General features: G+C 58.1%; 1 protein-coding gene across 2 annotated transcripts in view; it reads left to right on the top strand.

The window, feature by feature from the left end:
* TNRC18 (trinucleotide repeat containing 18) overlaps nt 1-20371 on the top strand; it is an 84880-nt gene that overhangs the window by 36066 nt on the left and 28443 nt on the right. For both annotated transcript variants that reach the window (XM_047089286.1, XM_047089287.1), the window contains exons 11-17: nt 4484-4659; nt 5189-5325; nt 5563-5691; nt 7337-7508; nt 9127-9487; nt 12902-13177; nt 18081-18329. In XM_047089286.1, the coding sequence (XP_046945242.1) occupies nt 4484-4659; nt 5189-5325; nt 5563-5691; nt 7337-7508; nt 9127-9487; nt 12902-13177; nt 18081-18329 (1500 nt within the window). The remainder of the gene's footprint in view (nt 1-4483; nt 4660-5188; nt 5326-5562; nt 5692-7336; nt 7509-9126; nt 9488-12901; nt 13178-18080; nt 18330-20371) is intronic.

Raw genomic sequence — 20371 nt, 5'->3', positions numbered from 1 at the left:
CAGAAAGGCTCATTTGAACTGGTTTAGAAAAAGGGGAGGGAAATCGATGGGCTCTCGGCAGCCAGGTACAGCGGTAATTAGGTAATAAGTTTCGGGTATGGTTGGATCCGGGCACTCCGTCATCGGGAGTTTCTTGTCCTGTGTACCCCTTCCCCGTCTCTCCCTCTCCACCTGCTCCACTTTTCTGTCTGTTGTCCTCATTCACGGCAGGCCCACTGTCCTCTTGGGGTCACCCAATACTTCTCGCAGGCCCACGGGCCTGCCCAATTCAGCAGACTCCCAAAAGAGGCCACCTCTTTCCTGGTGGCTCCGGCAAAGGTATTTGATTCATTCTCGTTAGCTCCCTGGGGGGTCATGCTTTGTGCAGAAGCAAACTCTCTGGGCTGGGAGATGGGATGCAACGGGCTGATTGTGCATCCTCCCCAACTCCCCCCTCCCCTCCCCCCCCCCATGGGGCTGTCACCACCGGGCTGCAGGGAATGGGTGCTTTCAGCAGAAGGGCAGCGAATTCTGGGCTGGACACAAAAAACACGGGTGTTCAGCACAGAAACTCAGGGCGCTCCAAGAAATGTGTACAGGAGGAGCCGTGGGCCAGGCAAGCCTCGCCACCCCACGCTCGGCCCAGAATCAGCACAGAGGAGGGAGGGGCCCAGGCGACAGCTGTCAGAGAGATAATAATAGCGTTGCCAGTGTTTTGGTGCATTTTTTCTAGAACTTTTTCTACACACATACGCTTCTAAAATTAAGATCATTTTGTAAACAATGCTGTGTAAGCTGCTCTCTTCACTTAGCATATTTTTTATTAAATATTTCCTACAGCTATGTGTCTTTATTTTCTTCTTTTTTTTTAAGTTTGTTTTGAGAGAGACGGTGCCTGAGCAGGGGAGGAGAGACAGACACGGGGAGAGAGAGAATCCCAAGCAGGCTCTGTGCTGCCCATCGTGGGGCTCGGACTCATAAACTTCAAGATGATGACCTGAGCCCAAGTTGGATGCTTGACCACTGAGTCACCTAGGCACCCCAAAGCTCTGCGTCTTTAAACATTTTCTTAGGGGACAGTCGAGTTTTCCACCTAGTGGAGGCCCCAGTCTTCAATGCCTTAGCTGGCCCTAGGTTGTTAGGCATCTGAGTTTGCCTTTGGTTTTGTTTTATTGTTGTAACTAACGTGACGAATCTTTGTCCCCACCGCTGATGTTCCTGGGGGTATATTCTCAGGGGTGGAATTGCTAGGACTGAACAAAATCACATTTTCAAGGCTTTTTCATCGCCATGGTCACATGGTCCCCCGGAAGCTTGGACAAGTGATGCCCACTCCCCCACACCCCACAGCTGTCTGTTGTTTGGTTCTTGTTCTCCAGTTCATTACTTCTCTTCACTCATTTAAATAGTTTGGCACCAAAAATTACTTTTTGGAAAGAGACAAATCCCCCCTTTATCCTACCAACAGGTGGTGGGCTTTCCGTGAGGGCCACAGAGCATAGCCCTTGGCCCTGTCAGGTGGTGATAGGTGGTAGGTGGAGACACTGGGAGGGGGACAGGATGGAGGAGGGAAGGGTGGTCTCTTACAGAGGGAGGTGCTTCTGGGTGAAGTGACCCGAGGAAGGCCAGGGAGGAACTCTTTTGGGGGATTTGCTGATGGAACAGCACCTGCAAAGGCCCTGAGGTCAACAGTACGTGTGGCACGTTGGAACCAGAGCAAGGAGGCTGGGGCTGGGGTGGAGTGGGAGGAGGAGAGTGGTGGCCGCCGGGGGGTTGGTGGGAGGGGGCGGGCATGGGGCCCTGGGCACCCACTGGAGGAGGGCTTGGAGTTAGAGTGATAGGATCGGACTTAAATAGTGTCATTTTGGGGGGCTGTGTAGATGCTTGACGCAGAGGCAAGGGGGATGCAGGAAGGCCCAGGCCCTGGGGTGGTGGGTAGAGGTGAGGAGCAAGAGGATTCTGGGTAGAAGTTAAGGTGGGAGCTGGTGTAAGAGCGACTCCGAGGTTTCTAGCCTGAGCCGCTGGAAGGGCAGACTTTGCAGGAAGCAGCGGGAGGAGGTTTTGGGACCCACAGCTGGTTTCTGCATTGGAGGTGTGGCCCGCGGCTGGATCTGTGACCCTGGGCTGGAAAGCACACTTGGAGGTGCCGGTGTGCAGGGGTGTGTACATAGCAAGGGTGAGGGAGAGGCTGGCGGCCCTCTGCTCTACCCAGCAGGCAGCTGCCGATGGAACGCTGAAGAGGCCCCTGGTCGCCCGTCGAGCTTCCCGCGGCCCACAGGTCACCCCTGCATTGGTACAGCCATGAGGCTGTGTGTCAGCCAGGCCTTCTGTCACAAGTACCACAGACTGGGGGGCGTCTGGATGTTCTAGACCACTGTGTGGGCAGGGCTGGGACCTGCTGAGGCCTCTTTCTTGGCGCGTGGACGCCGTCTTCTCCCCTTGTCCTCGTCCGGTTGCCTCCGTGCTTGTCTCCAGCTTTCCCCTTTCTATAGAGAAATGGTCCTACTGGATTAGGGCTCATCTGGTCACTTGAACTTGGTGTCCTCTGTAGAGACTGCAAATAAGATCACTTTCTGAAATACTAGGGTCAGGACTTAAACGTGTGGATGGCGGGGGCGGGGGGGGGGGCACGATACATCCCGTAGCAGAGGGCCTAGAGTCACCAGGCTCCCTGGCCTCAGTTGTGAGAGCCTCAGCCAGACTGGTTTGGAAGGTGAAGGAGGTGACAGAAGCTGCACCTCGGTCCCCTCCTCTGTGATGGAGCGGTGCTCTCCTGCCTTACCCAACCACTGAGAATCTCCCGGTTCGGACGACCTTGAGGGGTGGTCTGGTGCAGAGGCGTCACCTCGGGGTGGGCCCTCGTGAGCTGATGGGGTTCACTGCTGTGCAGCCTCCGTGCCCGTAAGAGCAAAACCGCTGTTTCTCGACTGGCAGTGACCCGGTTGGTTGTCGCAGCTTGGGGGAGTACTGCTGACATCTAGTGGGGAAAGGCAGGGGATGCTGTTGAACCTCCTACAGCGCATGCCCAGGGTGGCTGCCCCCATTGCAGAGGATGAGCTGACCAAAACGTGGATAGCGCCAAGGTCGAGAAGCCCTGATCTATGCGAGACCATCAGTGATGTCTGTTTTATGGAACTGCACGCGTCGGTAGTAAAGAATATGCTTTGAGGGCGCCTGGGTGGCTCGGTCGGTTAAGCATCCGACTTCAGCTCAGATCGTGATCTCGAGGTTTGGGAGGTCGAGCCCCGCGTCGGGCCCTTTGCTGACATCTCGGAGCCGGAAGCCTGCTTCGGATCCTGTGTCCCTTTTCTCTACGCACCCCCCTGCTCGTGCTCCATCCTTCTCTCTCGAAAATTAATGAACACTAAAAAAAATTTTTTTTAAATATTTTTTTTTCTCAGGCATGTGTGGAACATTCATAAAAACTGATCACATATTAGATCACAAAGACAACGCCAATTAAAAAAAAATTGTTACTCTGGGAGAGATTGGAGGGGAGATGGGTGGCGTGCCCTTTCTGAAGGGTAGTGGGAATACTTATTAGATAAATGCACATACCTTAATCGTGTTAATCACAGAGAGGAATTTTCCTGAAACACGTGTCCTTGCTGTGTGCCTATGCCTCCACTACCCCCCCCCCCCACAAAACAAAAAGAAAAAAAAGAAATGCCGTTTAATGGGGGATTATTTAGATTAATTAAAACTGAGCAATGCAAGAGAACTCTAGGCAGTTGTTACTGGGTTTGGCCACATAAAAGTTGCTGACCTGTAGAAATGGCAGTTATAACTCATAAGGTCCAAGCTAACGACACGTGGTAGATTGCTGTCATGCGCTACCGTGAAAAGAGGGTAGGTGGAAAAAGGTGTGATACCATATGTATGCGTTGATGCCGTTCCCATATTTACGAAGGATGCCCACGGATGTTGCGTGTGTTCGAGTGGGGGTCGGTATTTTTGGAGCCCTCTACCAGAATGTGGTAGGGTTAGGGTTGCCTCTGGTGGCGGGGCCAGCTTCGTGCTGGGGTGGGGAAGGTTTTCGTTTCTTCGCACCTTTCTGCTTGGTTTGTCTTTTTTGTGTTCTCCTACTGCTTTTGCAGTTCATGAAACTTAATTTGGGCCCTTTTCTTCCTGAATATGAAAACCATGCATATTCCCTGTGGCAAGTTTAAAGGACAGATGAGCAGAAAGAGGCACAGCCCAGAACGCACCTCTGTGGGCGCTTGGCCGCCCGTGGTCATCTTCTCTGTGCGGCAGTGGACGTTTGGAACAGAGCCGTGCCGCGTGCCCCGGCTTCTGCCTGTTCTCTTCACTTAGCACCATTTCTTGGCTCTCGGCAAGGCCGGGGTCCCGTCAGCATCGTGGGGGCCATGTGGCCTCGGGCAGGCCCTGAGCTGGTCCTGGGCTCGTTCTTCTCCCTGTTTGGGGTCTGAGTGGGGTGGGCTGCCCCCAGGGAGCACGGCGGGGCGGGCACAGAGGCGTGGGCTCACCTGCCTCCTGTGTGCAGGTGCAGAGCGGGGCCCGGTGGTGCGGCCCTCGCTGGAGAGCCTGCTGGCGGCCAGCAGCCACATGCTGAAGGAGGTGCTGGACAGTCCCTTCGTGGACCCGCTCAAGAACCTGCGGCTTCCGCGGGAGCTGAACCCCAACAAGAAGTATAGCTGGATGCAGAAGAAGGAGGAGCGGGTGAGGTGTCCCGGGCCTGTCTTTGCCTGCCTGTGGCCCGTGGGGTGGGAGCAGAGATGGGTCCCCCAGAGACTCCATCTTGCTGGGGACATGGCTGGCTTTGGAGTTGAAAGGGCCTGATCTGAGTCCAGGTTCCACCGCTGACTTGCCGTGCGTCCTGGGCAAGCCGTATCCCCTTTCTGGGTCTCAGTTTATCCACGTGTTAACGGGCGACCGCCTGGCGGGTCAGGAAGAGCAGGCCTGGCTGTGCCCCTTGGTGCCTGTGGGCCTCTGTAAGCGATGGATAACACGATGGCCCACACTGTTGGGAGCGGCTGTCTCGGGCCGCTTCGGCCTGGACGCGGCCCTGCAGAGTTGAGTTTTGGTCCCCGTCCCGCGTTCTGCCCCCGGCCAGGGCTAGCGAAGGGGCAGGTGAGGCGTGAGCTGGGCCCCGGTCACCATCGGGCCTCGCCATTCCCATCTGAGCGGATGCCTGGCCGGGTGGTGGGAGCCGGTGGGCGTTGGCATCCTTACCCCGCTCTCCCCGCAGATGTATGCCATGAAGTCCTCCTTGGAAAGCATGGATGCCATGGAGCTGGACTTCCGGATGCGGCTGGCTGAGGTCCAGCGGCGGTACAAGGAGAAGCAGCGAGAGCTGGTGAAGCTGCAGAGACGCCGCGACTCCGAGTGAGTGTGCACCCCGGCCGCACCCCAGCCGTATCCCGCGGCCCCGGCCGGCCGGGCGACGAGGCCGCGGCAGGCGGCGCCCTGGTTGGGCTCTCGTAGGCGCTGGCGCTCAGTAGGTTGGCTGTGGTAGGCCATTAGAGGCGTGTGTGGACCCGAGTGACGTGTGTGCATCGTATGTCCTTCTCCGCGCCCCCCCCACCCCCCAGGTTCACAGCCGAGCGTGTGATTCTTTTTAAGGGACAGGCGCGAGGAACCCCATAGAAGCTTGGCACGCAGAGGCCCTGGCAGGCCGAGGAAACGGACCCACGCCCTGAGCACCCTGTCGCCCCCCCGCAAGAGAGGGAAGAGCCGCAACAGTAGCGGAAAGTAAGGCTGGCCCCTCGGTGGGTCGGGAACTGGCACAGAGCTCGGAGGGGAGGAGCACAGGCCCACGCAGGGCCTGCGTCTGGGCACCGGGGACCTCGAGTCCCTCGGGCTCCGACCCACCTGGTTTGGTAGCTCTCAGGGAGCACGGTGCGCGCCGCCCGGGCCAGGAGAGTGGCGGAACAGACAGGCAGACTCATCCACCCGGCACTGAGTGGGCAGGTGACCCCAGTGAGAGAGGTTTCTGTGCCATGAGCTAAGTGCCTCGCCCGTCTTCCCGCCACACCTGCCTTCTCCACGGTTAGGGACGAATTCCTGCTCTTCTCCGTACACCTCTTCCCTGCAGAGGGATCCGCCGAGCCTCCAGCCCCCTGGGACGGGTTCTGACTTGTGCCGTCACTTACTTCCCTCCGTGACTGACAGCGTCACTCTTGTCCTCCTGGCCTGACCTGTTGGCTTGTCGTGCCCGAGCCTGTGACCCGGGGCCGCTCCTTTGCACACTCCTTGAGCGGCAGCAGGAGCGACGCGTGGCGTCTCTGGAGGTTTTCTTGAACGGTGGCTGGGATGAGAGCTCTTCCTCCAGGCTGAGCGTGGGTAGGAATGATGCTGCGGTCTTCCCTGGGTGTCGTGGAGGAGCAGGAGCTGAATGAGGCCCATCAAAAGAGCAGGGTTGGAGTGTGCCCCAGCCTGGGACGTCGGAGCAGGGCAGACAGTAGGTGGCCTGGTGCTTGGCTTGAGGAAGCAGAGGGGCCACAGGGTGCCCCTAAAAGGCGCAGGAGAGGCAGCGGATCGGCCACAGGGCTTGTCAGATCACCCCAAGCGTCCCCACGACTTGGATTTGTCCTCCTTGGATGTTCCTGTTTGAGGAGAGGATGGAAAGAGGAAGAAATCCCCTAAAACCAGCCAAAGGAGGGTAGAGAAGCAGTTCCCGAGACCACAGGGGCTGGGCTGCCAGCACACAGCCGCTGGTTAGGAGCAAAGCCTCTGGAGGTGGGCGTCTGTTCCTACTTGTGAGTCCCAGCTCCATCCAGTGTTTGTTGTGACCTTGGGCTGGGTGTTAGCTTTTTGGAGCCTCAGTTTCCCCACGTGTAAAAACAGGATGTGGAACGTTGTTTTGTGGCTAAAGTATCAAACGCTAACACGGAACAGAACACATAGTAAGCACCAAGTAAAAATTAGCTGCTTTTGTTACTCGTGAGGGTTTAGCTTAAAGCAGGCAAGGGAAGCCTTCAACCTAGGACCGTGTCCCGACTGTCTTAATCCCAGGGGTGCAGGAGACCAGCCAGTGGCTCTTACTCCCCTTCCAATCTTGGGGGATTTCTTGGACATTTCTGATCTTCACTCTTGGCATGTTTTGATAAGGTGTGTGTGTGAGTGTATGTGTGAAGAAGCACAAGAAAGAGGCCAGCAGAGCATACTGCCTTGGAGAAGTGTTTCTTCTTTCTGGTTAAACGCTCATTCTGCCCCACTCACAAATAGAATCCCAGCACCATAGTTTTACAGGATCCGTCTCCCCAGATTCGTCACTCTGCCATCCCTGTCTGTGCTTCGACATCCAGAGCCCACCCTTCAGGGCTGTGAGGGCGGACCCCCAACCCTTGAGTCTTTCCTGGCCAGCGTGCTGACCGGCAGTGCATCTGGGTTTCAGGCTGAGCAGCAAGCCCCTGCTGACGTCGGATGAGTACGAGCTTGGAGCAGGGATGAGGAAGAGACACAAGGGACCCGAGGAGGAACACGATGCCCTGGTCGGAACAGGGAAAGCTAGGGGCAGGAACCAGCCTTGGGACGAGCACGAAGCCTCGTCGGACTTCATGAGTCAGGTCAGTGACCCTGTGTTCCAGAGACGCTGCCATCTTAGAGTGGAAGGTCTGGAGGGTGTGCCAGAGTTCACGCTCCCTTTGCAGGTCTGTTGGCCCCACCTGCTGCACAGACACTGTAGAAATGATTGTCTTGGGGCGCCTGGGTGGCGCAGTCGGTTAAGCGTCCGACTTCGGCTCAGGTCACGATCTCGCGGTCCGTGAGTTCGAGCCCCGCGTCGGGCTCTGGGCTGATGGCTCGGAGCCTGGAGCCTGTTTCCGATTCTGTGTCTCCCTCTCTCTCTGCCCCTCCCCCGTTCATGCTTTGTCTCTCTGTGTCCCAAAAAAAAAAAAAAAAGAAAAAGAAATGATTGTCTTAGTGCCAGAAGGACTGTCCTCTAGTCTTCCTTATTGCACAGAGGAGAAAATCCAGGCCCAGAGAAGGTCAGAGACTTAACCAGAGTAGCGCAGCCTCAGGTAGAGCGGAGACGGAAAGCCACTTCCCCCCACCCCCCATGCATGCTCGGTGACCCTTTGCTGAAGCCAGGAAGAGAGATTGCAAGTTCTTAACCAGATAACACAGTTACTGTTGTTTAACAGTGTAATCGTTCAACGAGCAGCTTCACCATCCTGTAGTTCTCAGAAGCAAGGGCTCGATCCCATCGTAATTTCCTTGTGAACTCTCCAGAGGTAATGGGGTGAGAGCCAGCTCCTTGATTTTTCTGATTTCTGCAGAGCATTGAAATCGGCCACTTAAGGCCCTTGTCTCTAAATGCTAATGTACCTTGTCATCTTTCCCCATAAGGCCCCATGCAAGGGGCTGTATGTTGATTTGGCCATCAGAGTGAAATCACACACATAAGGGGGATTGCATCCAGGAGGAGGGAATAGAGCCAGTTTGTAGATCAGCATCCTTTATTCACAAATTGTGAAGGATACTTTTGTTGTTTAAATGGCCCTATCCCAACTATCCCCCGCCTTACAACAGATTACCTGATTCAAGAAAAGTAGAGACAAAAGGTTCAAATGAGGGGCATTAACGGCTTTGAAACTGCACATTTCCCTTTGACAATGAGTGACTACAGCAGACTTGGAACCAGGAATTTAATCTGTGAAATCTTGAGTCGCGCTTTCTGCTTCAGGCATCCAGGGCACGCTCGTAGGGTGTTCTCTTGTCGGCTAGGCCCATTTAGTTGGATGGGCTGCTTTAGGTGGGAATCCATGGTATGACCTGGGTTTTCCATCTCGGTTCCATGCCTCTGACCTAATCCAGCTGCCTTCTGCTCATGGGCTGTGCTGCCTGCTTGAAGGGCTTCCCTAGGAGGCACCAGACAGCGCCAGGCAAAGCCAGTGGAAATGCCAGTGTTCATGAGAACCGTAACCGCAGTAACAGCTCTGTGATAAAAGCTTTGTGGGCCTGATCTTGTTCATCTTCAGAAAAACCCCCAAGATGCCCATACATAATTATCGCCGATTTACAGAGCAGAAGAATTGAGGCTAAGAGGAGGTGAGCAGCTTGCTAGAAGCCACAGAGGCAGGAGGAAAGGACCGGAGCCCAGCTTCGGCACAGCCTGGGCACCGAAACACACGATCCTGTTTTGCCAAACGTCTTAACCCGTGACTCCCCAACTTCCCTCTCCAGCTAAAGATTAAAAAGAAGAAGATGGCCAGTGACCAGGAGCAGCTGGCAAGCAAGCTGGACAAGGCCCTCTCCCTCACGAAGCAGGACAAGTTGAAGTCGCCCTTCAAGTTCTCGGACAGTTCTGGAGGGAAGTCCAAAGCGAGCGGGGGCTGCGGCAGGTACTTGACGCCCTATGACAGCCTGCTGGGCAAGGACCGGAAGGCGCTGGCCAAAGGCCTCAGCCTGTCTCTCAAAGCCTCCAGAGAAGGTAAACACAAAAGGGCCGCCAAAGCCAGGAAGATGGAGGTGGGCTTCAAGGCCAGAGGCCAGCCCAAGTCGGCCCACTCCCCGTTCGCCTCGGAAGTGAGCAGCTACTCCTACAGTAAGTAGCGGACGCCGCGCCGCCTCGGGGCATTTCCTCTCCTCAGTCTCCTCTCTCCGCATCTCGTGGGCGCTCGAACGACTCCTGCTTTTGCGCGGGCTCCAGGCCGGAAGTGCGTGCGTGGGGTGGGGGTGGGTGCCTAAAGCAGAAGTGCCTGTGATTGGCGGGCGCCCGTGATTGGCGGGTGGGAGCGGAAGTCCGCCTGCCCTCGTGTACCGGCCTTCCGCTTGTTCGAGGGGAAGCCGCCAGTGTGGGAGGCTTTGCGCCACCGAGTTGGCGGCCGCTGGGCCTAGAGCGGTCGCTCGCGACGACCATAGAGAGGAGTCCGTCTCCCCTGCCCACAGGCGGCTTTCTGCCCTGGGGCCGGAGATTCAGAGGAACGGTGTCCGTGGAGCGGGCGCCGTGCTGGTCGGTGCACCGAGGGCTGTGCGGGCCGTGTTTCGCTTTGTTTCCGACAAAGACAGTCCTCCAGGTGGCTGCCCCGCGTTGTTCTCGAGGGTGGAGGCCGAGGCCGGGCGAGGTTGACCGCCAGGGGTGGGGAGTTGGCGGGGCCCGGATGGCTCGGCTCCCAGGACGGGAGCTGTGGAGCCTGGGAGCGCAGCCGCGGAGGGGCTGAGCGGTCTCGCACTGGCCCGGAGCCTGCCGCATCGGAGTTCCTTACCTGGGCGGTGGGCCTTGGGCTTTGGGCCTTGGGCCCACCCGCCCGGCTCTCCAGGGGCCCCGGGGCCGCTGCGTGGTGCGTGTGTGGGCCGAGCCCCTAGTGCCCAGGACCGATGCGCACCAAGCGTGTGGCCGCCGCAGGAGAGCCAGGCGGGGCTGCGGGGCTTCGTGGCTCCTGGCAGTTGTCCGCGGGGTTTGTTTTGGGAGTCCCCAGGCTCCGACTGGGGTGGGCGGCTTTTTCCCTTGACGACTGCCTGGCTGTGTGCGTCTAGGCTTTTGATTGACTCTGCGTGGTTCATGAGATGTCGGAGGGCAGCGGTTGAACGTCACGTGCAAGAAAGCGGACACTTGTAATGTTATTAGAAAGTTTGTTTTCTTTTTTTTTTTTTTTTTCAACGTTTATTTATTTTTGGGACAGAGAGAGACAGAGCATGAACGGGGGAGGGGCAGAGAGAGAGGGAGACACAGAATCAGAAACAGGCTCCAGGCTCTGAGCCATCAGCCCAGAGCCTGACGCGGGGCTCGAACTCCCGGACCGCGAGATCGTGACTTGGGTGAAGTCGGACGCTTAACCGACTGCGCCACCCAGGCGCCCCTAGAAAGTTTGTTTTCTTAAGGAAAGGAAATAAAGTTTTGTGGACGTGGGGTTATCATCGTCTGCTTCCCACGGCTGTCCTGAACTTTAAGTGAGGTCACGTCGGTGAAGAGCTTGACGCGCGCGCCTGCGTGTGCGTACGTGTGTGTATGTTTTAATGTTCGTGGTTTTGGTTGCTGTGGACTGAAGGGTCTCTAGGGCTGATGCAGAGACGTGTGTGAAGTAAACAGCGCCTTTGTGGCTTATGTGCCCGGGACATGCTTGATTGGTATAGCTTTGATGGCCCTCCGGTCCTAATGGGTATGATCCGAGCAGGAGTGCCCAGGCCCATGGCCACCGTGAGCTCATACCAGAAACTCCTACCTCTGGAGGAAGAGGGAAGAAGGGTTTTCCTCTGCTGTTTGTATCTCTGCTGGTTTTGGAACGAGGGAGGGAGTGGGGAGCATTGCTGCGGCTCTTATGTTTCAAGGGTGAGTGGCCGCTGGGTGTCGCCTGGCTGGTTGCCAGGTAAGAATCCTGTACCTTCCCACTTCTAGGTGGTTGGGGTACATTTAGAGACCGGAGATCGGTTCGGCCGCTGAGATGTTTGGCGTGCTCTGAGCCAGTGAGTCTGCCGTGCGCACGTGTGTGCGTGCCCAAAGCGATGTTCAGATTGCTAGTCTAGCTGTTGGGTCTGTGCCTAAATTCCATCGTCCAGGTGAGAAGTGAGTAAACGTTGCAACATACAGGTCTAAAGGTCTGATTCCAACTAGATGCTGGCTCTGATACGCGGCTGGATCTGGAGAGGGCCCTCGTTTGTATTTTTTACGTTGGCTTTTCCGCGGTTCTAGGTAAGCGAGAGTACACGGTCACAAAGAGGACAAGAGTGTTTTCTAGCACAGGGATGGCTGGCAGGAGATGGGAGGAGAGAACAGAACGTCCTTCTCTTTTTCGCTTTGGGGTTTTACAACTCTTGGGTTGTAGGGGTCGGGGACATGCCCGGTGGGAAGCCGATTCGGTTGTCGTCACCCACGAGTGGCTCCGGCCTGGGATGCGGCCTTGGGAACGATGGGCAGGGGCCTGGTGGGGCTTGTCTTTGTCCTAGCTCTGCCTGGAGTTTGGAGGCCATCCTGCCGTTGGGGTCTTGACGTGGAAAGCCCAGGTAGAGGAGGAGGCAGCCAGCGGACGCTGCGTCCCCCTCGCCTCCTGCGCCCGACGCGTATAGTTTTCTCGTGGACTTGCAGGTGGCAGGTGCTGCCAGAGCTGTGTCTCTTGTTCCGAGTGGATTTTATCAGATCAAGGGGTTATAGTTTCTGGCTGCAGAGCCCTTTCTTCCAATGAATTCTTGCTCGACAGCACCATACGCAAAACGGATCAAGATGGTGTGAGGATGTTTGGGATGGGCTTCGAAGGGGCCAGAGCTGTGCCTGCTTGACCGTGGCACCCCCCCTCCCCAAAGCTGGGGGATCCTCCCCCGGGAGAGCTTGGAAACCCTGACCTCACCTGCACGGTGAGGCCGGAGACAGGGAAGCCAGCAGCAGTGTGCTGGCAGCCCGGCCCTTCGATAGGAAAAAGTTGGGGGGAAGCCTTGAGTTGTCCCGTCATTTGCCAGTTTCCTTGGCGCAACCGCTTTCACGATGGCCCATCTCGACGCGCCTTTGGGATGCTGCTGGGCGGGGAGTTGGGGTGCGCGTGCGTGATTGTCGTCGTGAGCCTGCCCGTGCCACCCTGTGCCGGGGCAAACGGGTATTCTGGGGGAGAAGAGGTTTACCGGGGCCCTTCCTTTCTTGGGCCTTGTCCCTCCCCGTGTCCCCACGTGCTGGGTGCAGTGACCTCCATGACCACGGGCGAGACCCTCACGAGTGTGGGGCTCCTGCCTCCCCCCCCAGGGCCCGGAAAGGCCTTGGCAGAAGTGGCTGTCTGGTGGGCGGGGCCGGCAGTGGCCAGCCCGGACAGGACAAGCTCTGTGATGCCTGCGGCTTGGAGGCCTCCCGGGCGAGAGGCGAGAGGTGAGAGGTCCAGGCGGTGGGGCACGGCTTGTTCCGCAGCCAGTGGGCATTTGGACCTCTCTGCTCTAGCACGCGCCAGGGCCTTCTCGAAACCGCTAGTAGCGAGAGACGCCAGCCCTTCCCCGCCCAGCACCCCATGACTTACTGTGTCAAAAACTACTTTGACCGCAGATACGGACTCAGAGGAAGACGAAGGATTCCTGAAGGACGAGTGGTCTGCCCAAGGCCCGTCCAGCTCCAAACTGACGTCCTCCATCCTGTGTGGCATGGTGGCAAAGAACGGCAAGCCGGCCGGGGGCCCCAAGCTGAGCGAGCGGGGCCTGGCGGCCGCCCGGACTCTCAAACCCAAGCCGGCCGCCGGCAGGAAGCAGCCCTTTTGTTTGCTGCTTCGAGAGGTCGAGGCCCGATCCTCCTTCAGCGATTCCTCGGAGGACTCGTTTGACCAAGGTTACTAGCTCCAAACACAAAATACCTTCCGTGTTTCCTAGCGAGAGAGTGAGTGAGAGAGAGCGCGAGAGAGCGAGCGCGAGCGAGCGAGCACGCAGGAGATGGCAGGAGATGGCGGGCAGAGGTGGCCCGTCTGGGACGCCTCGGGAAGGGCGGCCGTCTTGGTTCTTGGCAGCGTAGCCTGCTGTATCCGCCTGAGTCTTTATTTTTGTTCTTACCTGTACCTGTATCATTGTGATAATGCCACGGCCTGGCTCTTTTTGAGCTCTTATATGGACTGTTTTTAGTCTCCACCCCTGTCCATTCTCCCCCTCTGCCCTCCTCCTCGCCTCCTCTGCCCCCTAGACCGCAGGCCTGGGTTGGGCGCTCTCGGGCGCGGACCCGGAGGAGGCCTCCGAGGGACATTTTGTAAATGGAATTCTGTCGTGTGGGCGTGTGACTTGATGTTTGTACCGCGATTTTGGTAATACCAAGCTTTATTAAACATACCGAGTTCATTTTTAACTAAACCCGTGTGCCTTGTCTCTCTTGCTGTGTCCTTACTAGACCGTTAGGTTGCTGCTCCCCCCATTTTGTCCCTCCTTCCCCTCCCCCCCCCGCCCCTCCCCCCCCCCACCAAGGGGCAGAGCTGGGGTGTGCAGTCTGCCGCTCTTTTCTATTGTTCAGATGTCCCCGGTAGCTCTTGGCATGCGTTTCATTCTTCAGATCGAAAGTCAGCTGCGTTCACCTCCAGCTTCATCTTTCTTCCTTTTTTTTATTTTATTTTTTTTTTAGCTGCTCGTTTGTTTTTTTATTTTCTGAAAGCTCTGTTCCTGCGTAACAGCGGTTTAAAAATACGAACGCTCGTTTCCTAACACATATTTCTGTTTTAAAGGGCATGTAGGCAGTGCAGGGTCAAGACCATTTGCTGCCCCGAGTTTTGTTGTGAGATGTGAAAGCGTGGGCCTCGTTGCCGTGTTGAGCGGCGGGGCACAGGCTTCGGCGAGAGCACTGGCCTAGGAGCCCACAGGCCTGGTCTGCTGGCACCCCGGCCCAGCCCGGGGAACCTCGTTCGCCTCACTTGTGAAGAGAGGGTGGGGTTCAGTGACCCCTGCGAACACCCTGGCTCTGACTTTGCCCGGGTTAGGTGCGTCCCAGGGGCGGCGGGGGAGTCAGAGGATCCCTAAGTGTTTCCTCACCCTACTTTAGCATTTGCCTCAGGGTGGACCCCCCCTTCAGGGATTCCCAGAGCCCGGACCCCACGCTCCCTGAGTGAGGCCCCGACACCTAGAGGCCAACCTGGACGGGAACTGGCTTGGGCCCTGGGGCTGGACTCTGCCCTGATTTCGCTCCTGGTCCGCCTTCTCCCTGCCCACGCCCCTCGTCCTGATTGGCCCACATCCGTTTTGGGCGACCAGGAGACGGCACGTAGGGGGCCAGGTGCCCTCGGGACTCTGATTCTCCTGTGCTGCTGCCGTCCGTCTGGGCCTCGGGGGGAGGCCACTAACCAATCAGCCAGCCTCCTTTGCCGGGCCTCCCTCAGCCCTGGCCTCTGCAGACCAGTCTGGCTGGTTCATCATTCTCCCTCCTTCCCTGACCCCTTCCTTTCCTCCCCGGGCTCCTCCCCTTTAAAGCCAAAGCCAAAGTTCCAGCTTCCATGTTTTTAAGCTCTCCTGCCCCAGCTCAGATCCTGTAGAGAAGCAGGCAGCCCCTCCCGATCCGATTTCTTCTTCGCAAGGGGCCATTGGCCCAGAGTGGGCAGAGGGAGCCAGGGGCCCTCAGACCAGGCCGGAAGCAGCCGTGGAGAGAGCCCAGATAGGGGGAGGGGAGGGGCCTTGCTGCGCACACCAGCTGGTGAGGTCTTGACAGGGATATTTGGGTAATAGGGACTTCTGACATCCGGTACTAAAACACCTGACTGCTTGGCTTTCTAGTGTCTGCTCTCTCCTCCCAGCAGCTTGACCATACCTTCACCCTTGATCCCTACCCATGATGCTTTGAATGTCTGTTTTGGTCTCTTGCATTTGCTCTCACGCTGCACTCTGGACGCAAAGCGAAGGCTGGGAGTAGGGCAGACGGCGCAGCGGGTCACTGAGCTTGGGTGCGAGCCTGGCTCGTTGCTCCGTAGGTAGGCAAAACCCTTTTCTTTGTGTCCCCTCTGCACCCCCCCTCCTCGGGGTTTGCCCCCATCGGCTATGGCAGCAGCGGATTGCTTTGGCATTTATCAATCGGGTTTTGGAAACCGAACCAAGTTAACAACAGACAACCCCACTGTACTGAGCCAAGAGATTTTTGTTGGTGGTGTTTTTTGTTTCTTTTTGTAAAAAAAAGTTTTTCTCTATTTCCTTGGGCTTCTTTGTTGGGACTTTTTCTACCCTCTGCCCTTGGCAAGCCCTGTGACCTCAGGTGTGGAGAGCTCTAGAAAGGCTTTCTTGGTCCGGAGACCCCCTCTACTCCCCCTGCCCCGCAGACCCCAGCCTGAGTAGACCGGCCACCATGGGAAACAGCCAGTGGGGGCTTGTCACGCTCCCAGCAGCCGGAGGTGGGGAGCGTCTCGGGAGACCAAGATCATCTGTGTCTCCGCTTTGGGGGAAGCACGCCCTGGTTTTGACTTTTCCCTTCCAAGCACTCTGCCGTCTCAGGGTGCTGGGATTGGGCCGCTGCTGGCCGACTGGTGTCCAACATAGACATCCCGGGCACCCGGAAACCCAGAGCCAGCCCTCCCCCACCGGACGTTGCCGATGGGGACTCCTGGATGGGAGAGAGTTCTGGAGTCTCCACACCTGAGCAGCCAGGGGAGGCCTTCTCTACAAGGGAAAACCGGCCACACGTCTGACCCCGTGCCCCCACCCCAGCCAGCCCCCCGCCCGCCACCCTGCTCAAATTGGCCCACCCCAGGGAGGCCCGCTGTGGGGGACCCAGGCGCTGTCGAAAGTCTGCCTACACTTAGCCTGCTTTGCCGCTGGGGCCCGCTGGGGCGGAGACAGAACCATGTGATGTCTGCAATGTGAATGGACCGCAAGTGCGCACTGCCTGCCTGCTTGCCCCGCTGGCCTCCATCCTGCTTCATCCATTGCTCCGGGGGGGCGGGTCTCCTCCTCCTGCTCCTCCTCCTCCTCCCGCTCCTCCTCCTTTCACCCTCCTCCCCCTCCTCGCCCTCCCCCTCCTCCTCCTGACAAACCTCTGTCTCTGCCTCCTGCCTTTCTCAACTCCCTTCAGGGATTCCTTGAGCTCATCTCCACCTTCCTCACCGAGGGGTCGCTCGGCACAGACCGAGGCTCCCTCGGTAAAGGGTTAGAAGACAGAACCCCTGCCTCCATTGGCACACCCAGGGCCGCCACTTTGGGCTGTTAGTTGCACGCAAGCAGGCAGGTGGCTTGGGGCGTGGTGCGAGAACGTGGACTTGGCCAGCTGTCTCTGTCCCTCTCCATCCCCTGAGCCCAGGTGCTTCCCAAGGTTGAGTAGGGGGGATCTGGGCCACCTCCGTATTTCCCTTTCCCCTTCCTGCTGCAGAGGGGCTCCTCCGGCCTCGCCTGGCCCTGCCCTTGGTCAGCAGCCCCCAGAGCCACCTTCACACTCCCAGCGGTCTGGGCAGACCCCACCCTTGGGCAGATGTCCCTTGGGCATCTCGTGGGCAGTTGGCTTCTGATGCTCTCGTGCCTGCCTGCCCTTGTGGTGTTAGGCTGTCTCTTGGGGAAGGTCGGAAGCAAGCTCGCTACCTGCCTACGGTCTCTTGGAGGGCTTGGTTCATGTGCAGGGAGCACTGCCTTTCCTGCCCTGCCTGCCAGCCTGCCACCTGCCCCGCCTTTGTTCCCATGGCCCGAGCTGGGCTCAGGGCTGCAGGTTCCCAGGCGGGTGGCCGGTTCCCATGGAGAAGTACATCTCTGTTCACCAGCTGGAGACACAGGCTGAAGCTCCTTTAGATTCTTTCCAGGAGATTCTGGGTGGCAAGACAGCCAGGCAGCCCTGGGTTTGAGTCCTGCCTGAGCACTTGGCCGCACCGAGTCTCCGTCTCCTGGTGTAGAGTGGGCTGACCTGGGTGCTTCTCCCTTCCCCGCTCCCCATGGGTCGTGAGGCATAGCCAGCTTGTGGCTCCCTTGGCCTTGGGGACAGTGGCTTCTTTCTGCTCAACAGGCTTGCCCTGTTTGTTTGATGCTTGTTGAGCCTGCGAAGTGCTTTCTCCTACATATCGGGAGCCTCCCCTTACCTTGGGGAGGGGGGGCGCTGGGGAGACCATCCCTTGCCACAGATGAGACAATAGGTGCTCACGGAGGGCTGAGATTTGCCCCAGGCTTCTTGGCTCAGGGGGATCCTTGGAAGTCAAGTTTGGATCCCAGTGTCTGCTCAGGGCTACAACCCAGGGGGTTTCCACTCCCCCAAGAGGAGATCAAACTCCACGTTCTCACCACCAGCCCCAGACCTCCAGGCGCCTGAGTCCCCGGGGCCCTCTCCCGCCTCCTTTCTGTCCCTCCCTGGCCTCCTCTTTCCTTCTCTCCTGCCTCCTTCCTCAGCCTCCATGTTGTATGTCGGGGCGTGTGTGTGTGTGTGTGTGTGTGTGTGTGTGCGCGCGCGCGCGTGCGTGAGACGGTGGAGAGAGCTGTCTCCAGTCCTTGTCCGTGTGTCTGTCCCCCTCCCCACAGCACAGGTGCATGTGGTGTTCCCCGTACAGAAACCCTCCGATTCCCAAGGCCGCTGCCCACCTCTGGGCTGTCCGGGATGCCCATGTCTTGGGCTTGCTGTGATGGGGTCACTGGGCCATCGGGGGGACTTGTGGGCTGGTATTGGACCACCCCCGGCCGGTGAGGAGTGAGGAGCTAGGCTGGAGCTGTGGCATCCCTCGCTGGTGCCCCGGCCGAGCAGGGGCGGTGGGGGGTGGTACCCACCCAGGCCAAGGCTCTGACTCGCCCCCTGTTTTCTGCACCAGATGAGAGCTCCGAGGAGGAGGACGAGGAGGATGAGCTGGAGGAGGAGGAGGACGAGGCTGCCGGCGGCTATAGGCTGGGGCCCCGGGAACGGGCCCTGTCGCCAGGCCTGGAGGAGAGCGGGCTGGGCCTGCTGGCCCGCTTTGCAGCCAGTGCCCTCCCCAGCCCCACAGTGGGGCCGTCCCTCTCGGTGGTGCAGCTGGAGGCCAAGCAGAAGGCCCGGAAGAAGGAAGAGCGGCAGAACCTGATGGGTAAGTACCGGCAGGTGGACTTGCAGGGACGCCGCTGCCCCATCCTTCGGACAGGAAACCAAGGCTCGGAGGAGGCTAGAAGCAGAGCTGGGGGGCCAGTGGAGCCCTGCCTCGTGGGCCCCCATCCTGAGCAGAGTGGTCCTGGTGATGTGGGCCCGGCCCGCCCCAGGAGGGGTCGCCAGAGCTCTGCAGGTGACCTTCACTGTATGTGCACCTGACGGATGTATGTAGCTTGGCCCCGTGCGCTTCAGGCGTCCGGGGACGGGCCGTTCCGGGAAGCTCAGAGGCCTCGGATCTGCGCCCTGGGGGGCTGGAGCAGCCCAGGGGAGGCTACTCCAGGTAGGTGACACCCAGGCTGAAGCACGACAGAGAGGAGGCGCTAGGCTAAGTGTCATAGGAGAAACACAGGTACAGGTAGAGGCACAGGCCGGCCACGCAGAGGTTTGGAGGAAGAGGAAGCCCCTTCTGTCTGGGCATTAGAGGCGGTTCAGTCGGCGAGATGGCCATGCAGCCCGGGGTGGGGGCCCGGAGGAGGTCATCCCTAGGGGGTTGCCGGGCGCCGTGTGCCTGTTAGCCGGGATCACCGTCCAGCTGCCCCGACGGGCAAATGGAGACGGCCGGGAGCTCCGGCGGGAGACGAGGCCTTGTCCTGGGCCCACTTCTTCCTCTCTGCCTGTCCGGTGGTAGCCGTGCCATCTTGGGACAAACAGGGGACCTTCTCCTGGGCCCGCCTGCATTCTCACTAGGCCAAGTGTCCCCACACGGACCTGGCTTACCTGCATCCGGGGCGTTGGAGACTGAGATGGTCCCACGTGTGTGCGCTGACCTGGGCCTGGCCCGCCCTCCCGGCCCCTCCCTGGGTCTCGGAGGTCCACGGGAGTCCCTCCTGGCAGGGGCCGGGACAGGGAACATGGGCACAGTACTGCCACCCTGCTCTCCCCCCAGGTCTCCCCCAGCTGCCCCTGGCTTCATTTCTTGCAGGCTCCAGGACGAAGGCTCATTCCTGCGGCCTGTACCGCCCCCTGGGACCCCATCTCTGGGGCAGCCTCGCAGTCTCCTTCCTCCTCCTTCTCACTCCCTCTCACCTCACGTCCTGCCGTTGTTCCCTGGGAACTTAGGGCCTGGTTCCCCCGGACAGTGGCGCTGGCCTCCCTTCCGGCTTGCCTTGCTCAGGTTTTCTTTATGGTGAAGCCGCTGGAGGGCTTTTCCTCAAAGGTCGCACTTGACCAGACCACTTCTCTGCTGAGAACCTCTCGCTGGTCCCCCATTGCCCTCTGGTCACATTCTACCTATCTGCTCCCCCACCCTCAGGCTGTGGCTGCTCAGACACCCATCATCCTGTCCACAGCCCCCAGCCTCACCCCCAATTGCACCAGCCGTCCTGGAACCTGCAGGCTTCTGCATTTCACCCAGGTTGTCAAATGTATTGGCAGAGTTCACATCATCCACCCGCTGCCCCCACCCCATTTTTTTTTTTTTAAACTCTGAGGGGTCTGTAGTGGTGTTTTCTTCTTCATTGCTGATACAAATAACTTATTTCTGCTCTATTTCTTGGTCAGTGTGGCCAGAAGTTATCAATTTTATTAATTTCTGCCCTTTATCTCCTTCCTTCCTGTTCACTCTCGGTATAATTGCCAACCACTTCCTATTTTTTAAGGTGCAAGCTTAGGTTATCAACTTGGGACCTTCTTTTTTTTTTGTGGAGACTTGTAAAGCTCTCTCTCAACACTGTTTTAGCTGCATCTCATGCATTTTATGTTGCCCTGTTTTTAGTATGACTCAGTTCAACACATTTCTTTTTTTGTTAATTTTATTTTTTTAAATTTACATGCAAATTAGTTGGCATTGAGCGCAACAATGATTTCAGGAGTAGATTCCTTAAAGCCCCTTACCCAGTTGGCCCATCCCCACTCCCACAGCCCCTTCAGTAACCCTCAGTTTGTTCTCCATATTTATGAGTCTCTTCTGTTTTGTCCCCTCCCTGGTTTTATATTATTTTTGCTTCCCCGCCCATATGTTCATCTGTTCTGTGTCTTAAAGTC

This window comes from Lynx rufus, unplaced genomic scaffold (assembly GCF_022079265.1).
Source record: "Lynx rufus isolate CCGP_SWC_20201006 ecotype Redwood Valley unplaced genomic scaffold, mLynRuf1.p SCAF_27, whole genome shotgun sequence".
Classification (NCBI taxonomy): Eukaryota; Metazoa; Chordata; class Mammalia; order Carnivora; family Felidae; genus Lynx; species Lynx rufus.
Note: the sequence above shows the minus strand (reverse complement) of the source record. Positions and strands in the feature narration are given on the sequence as shown.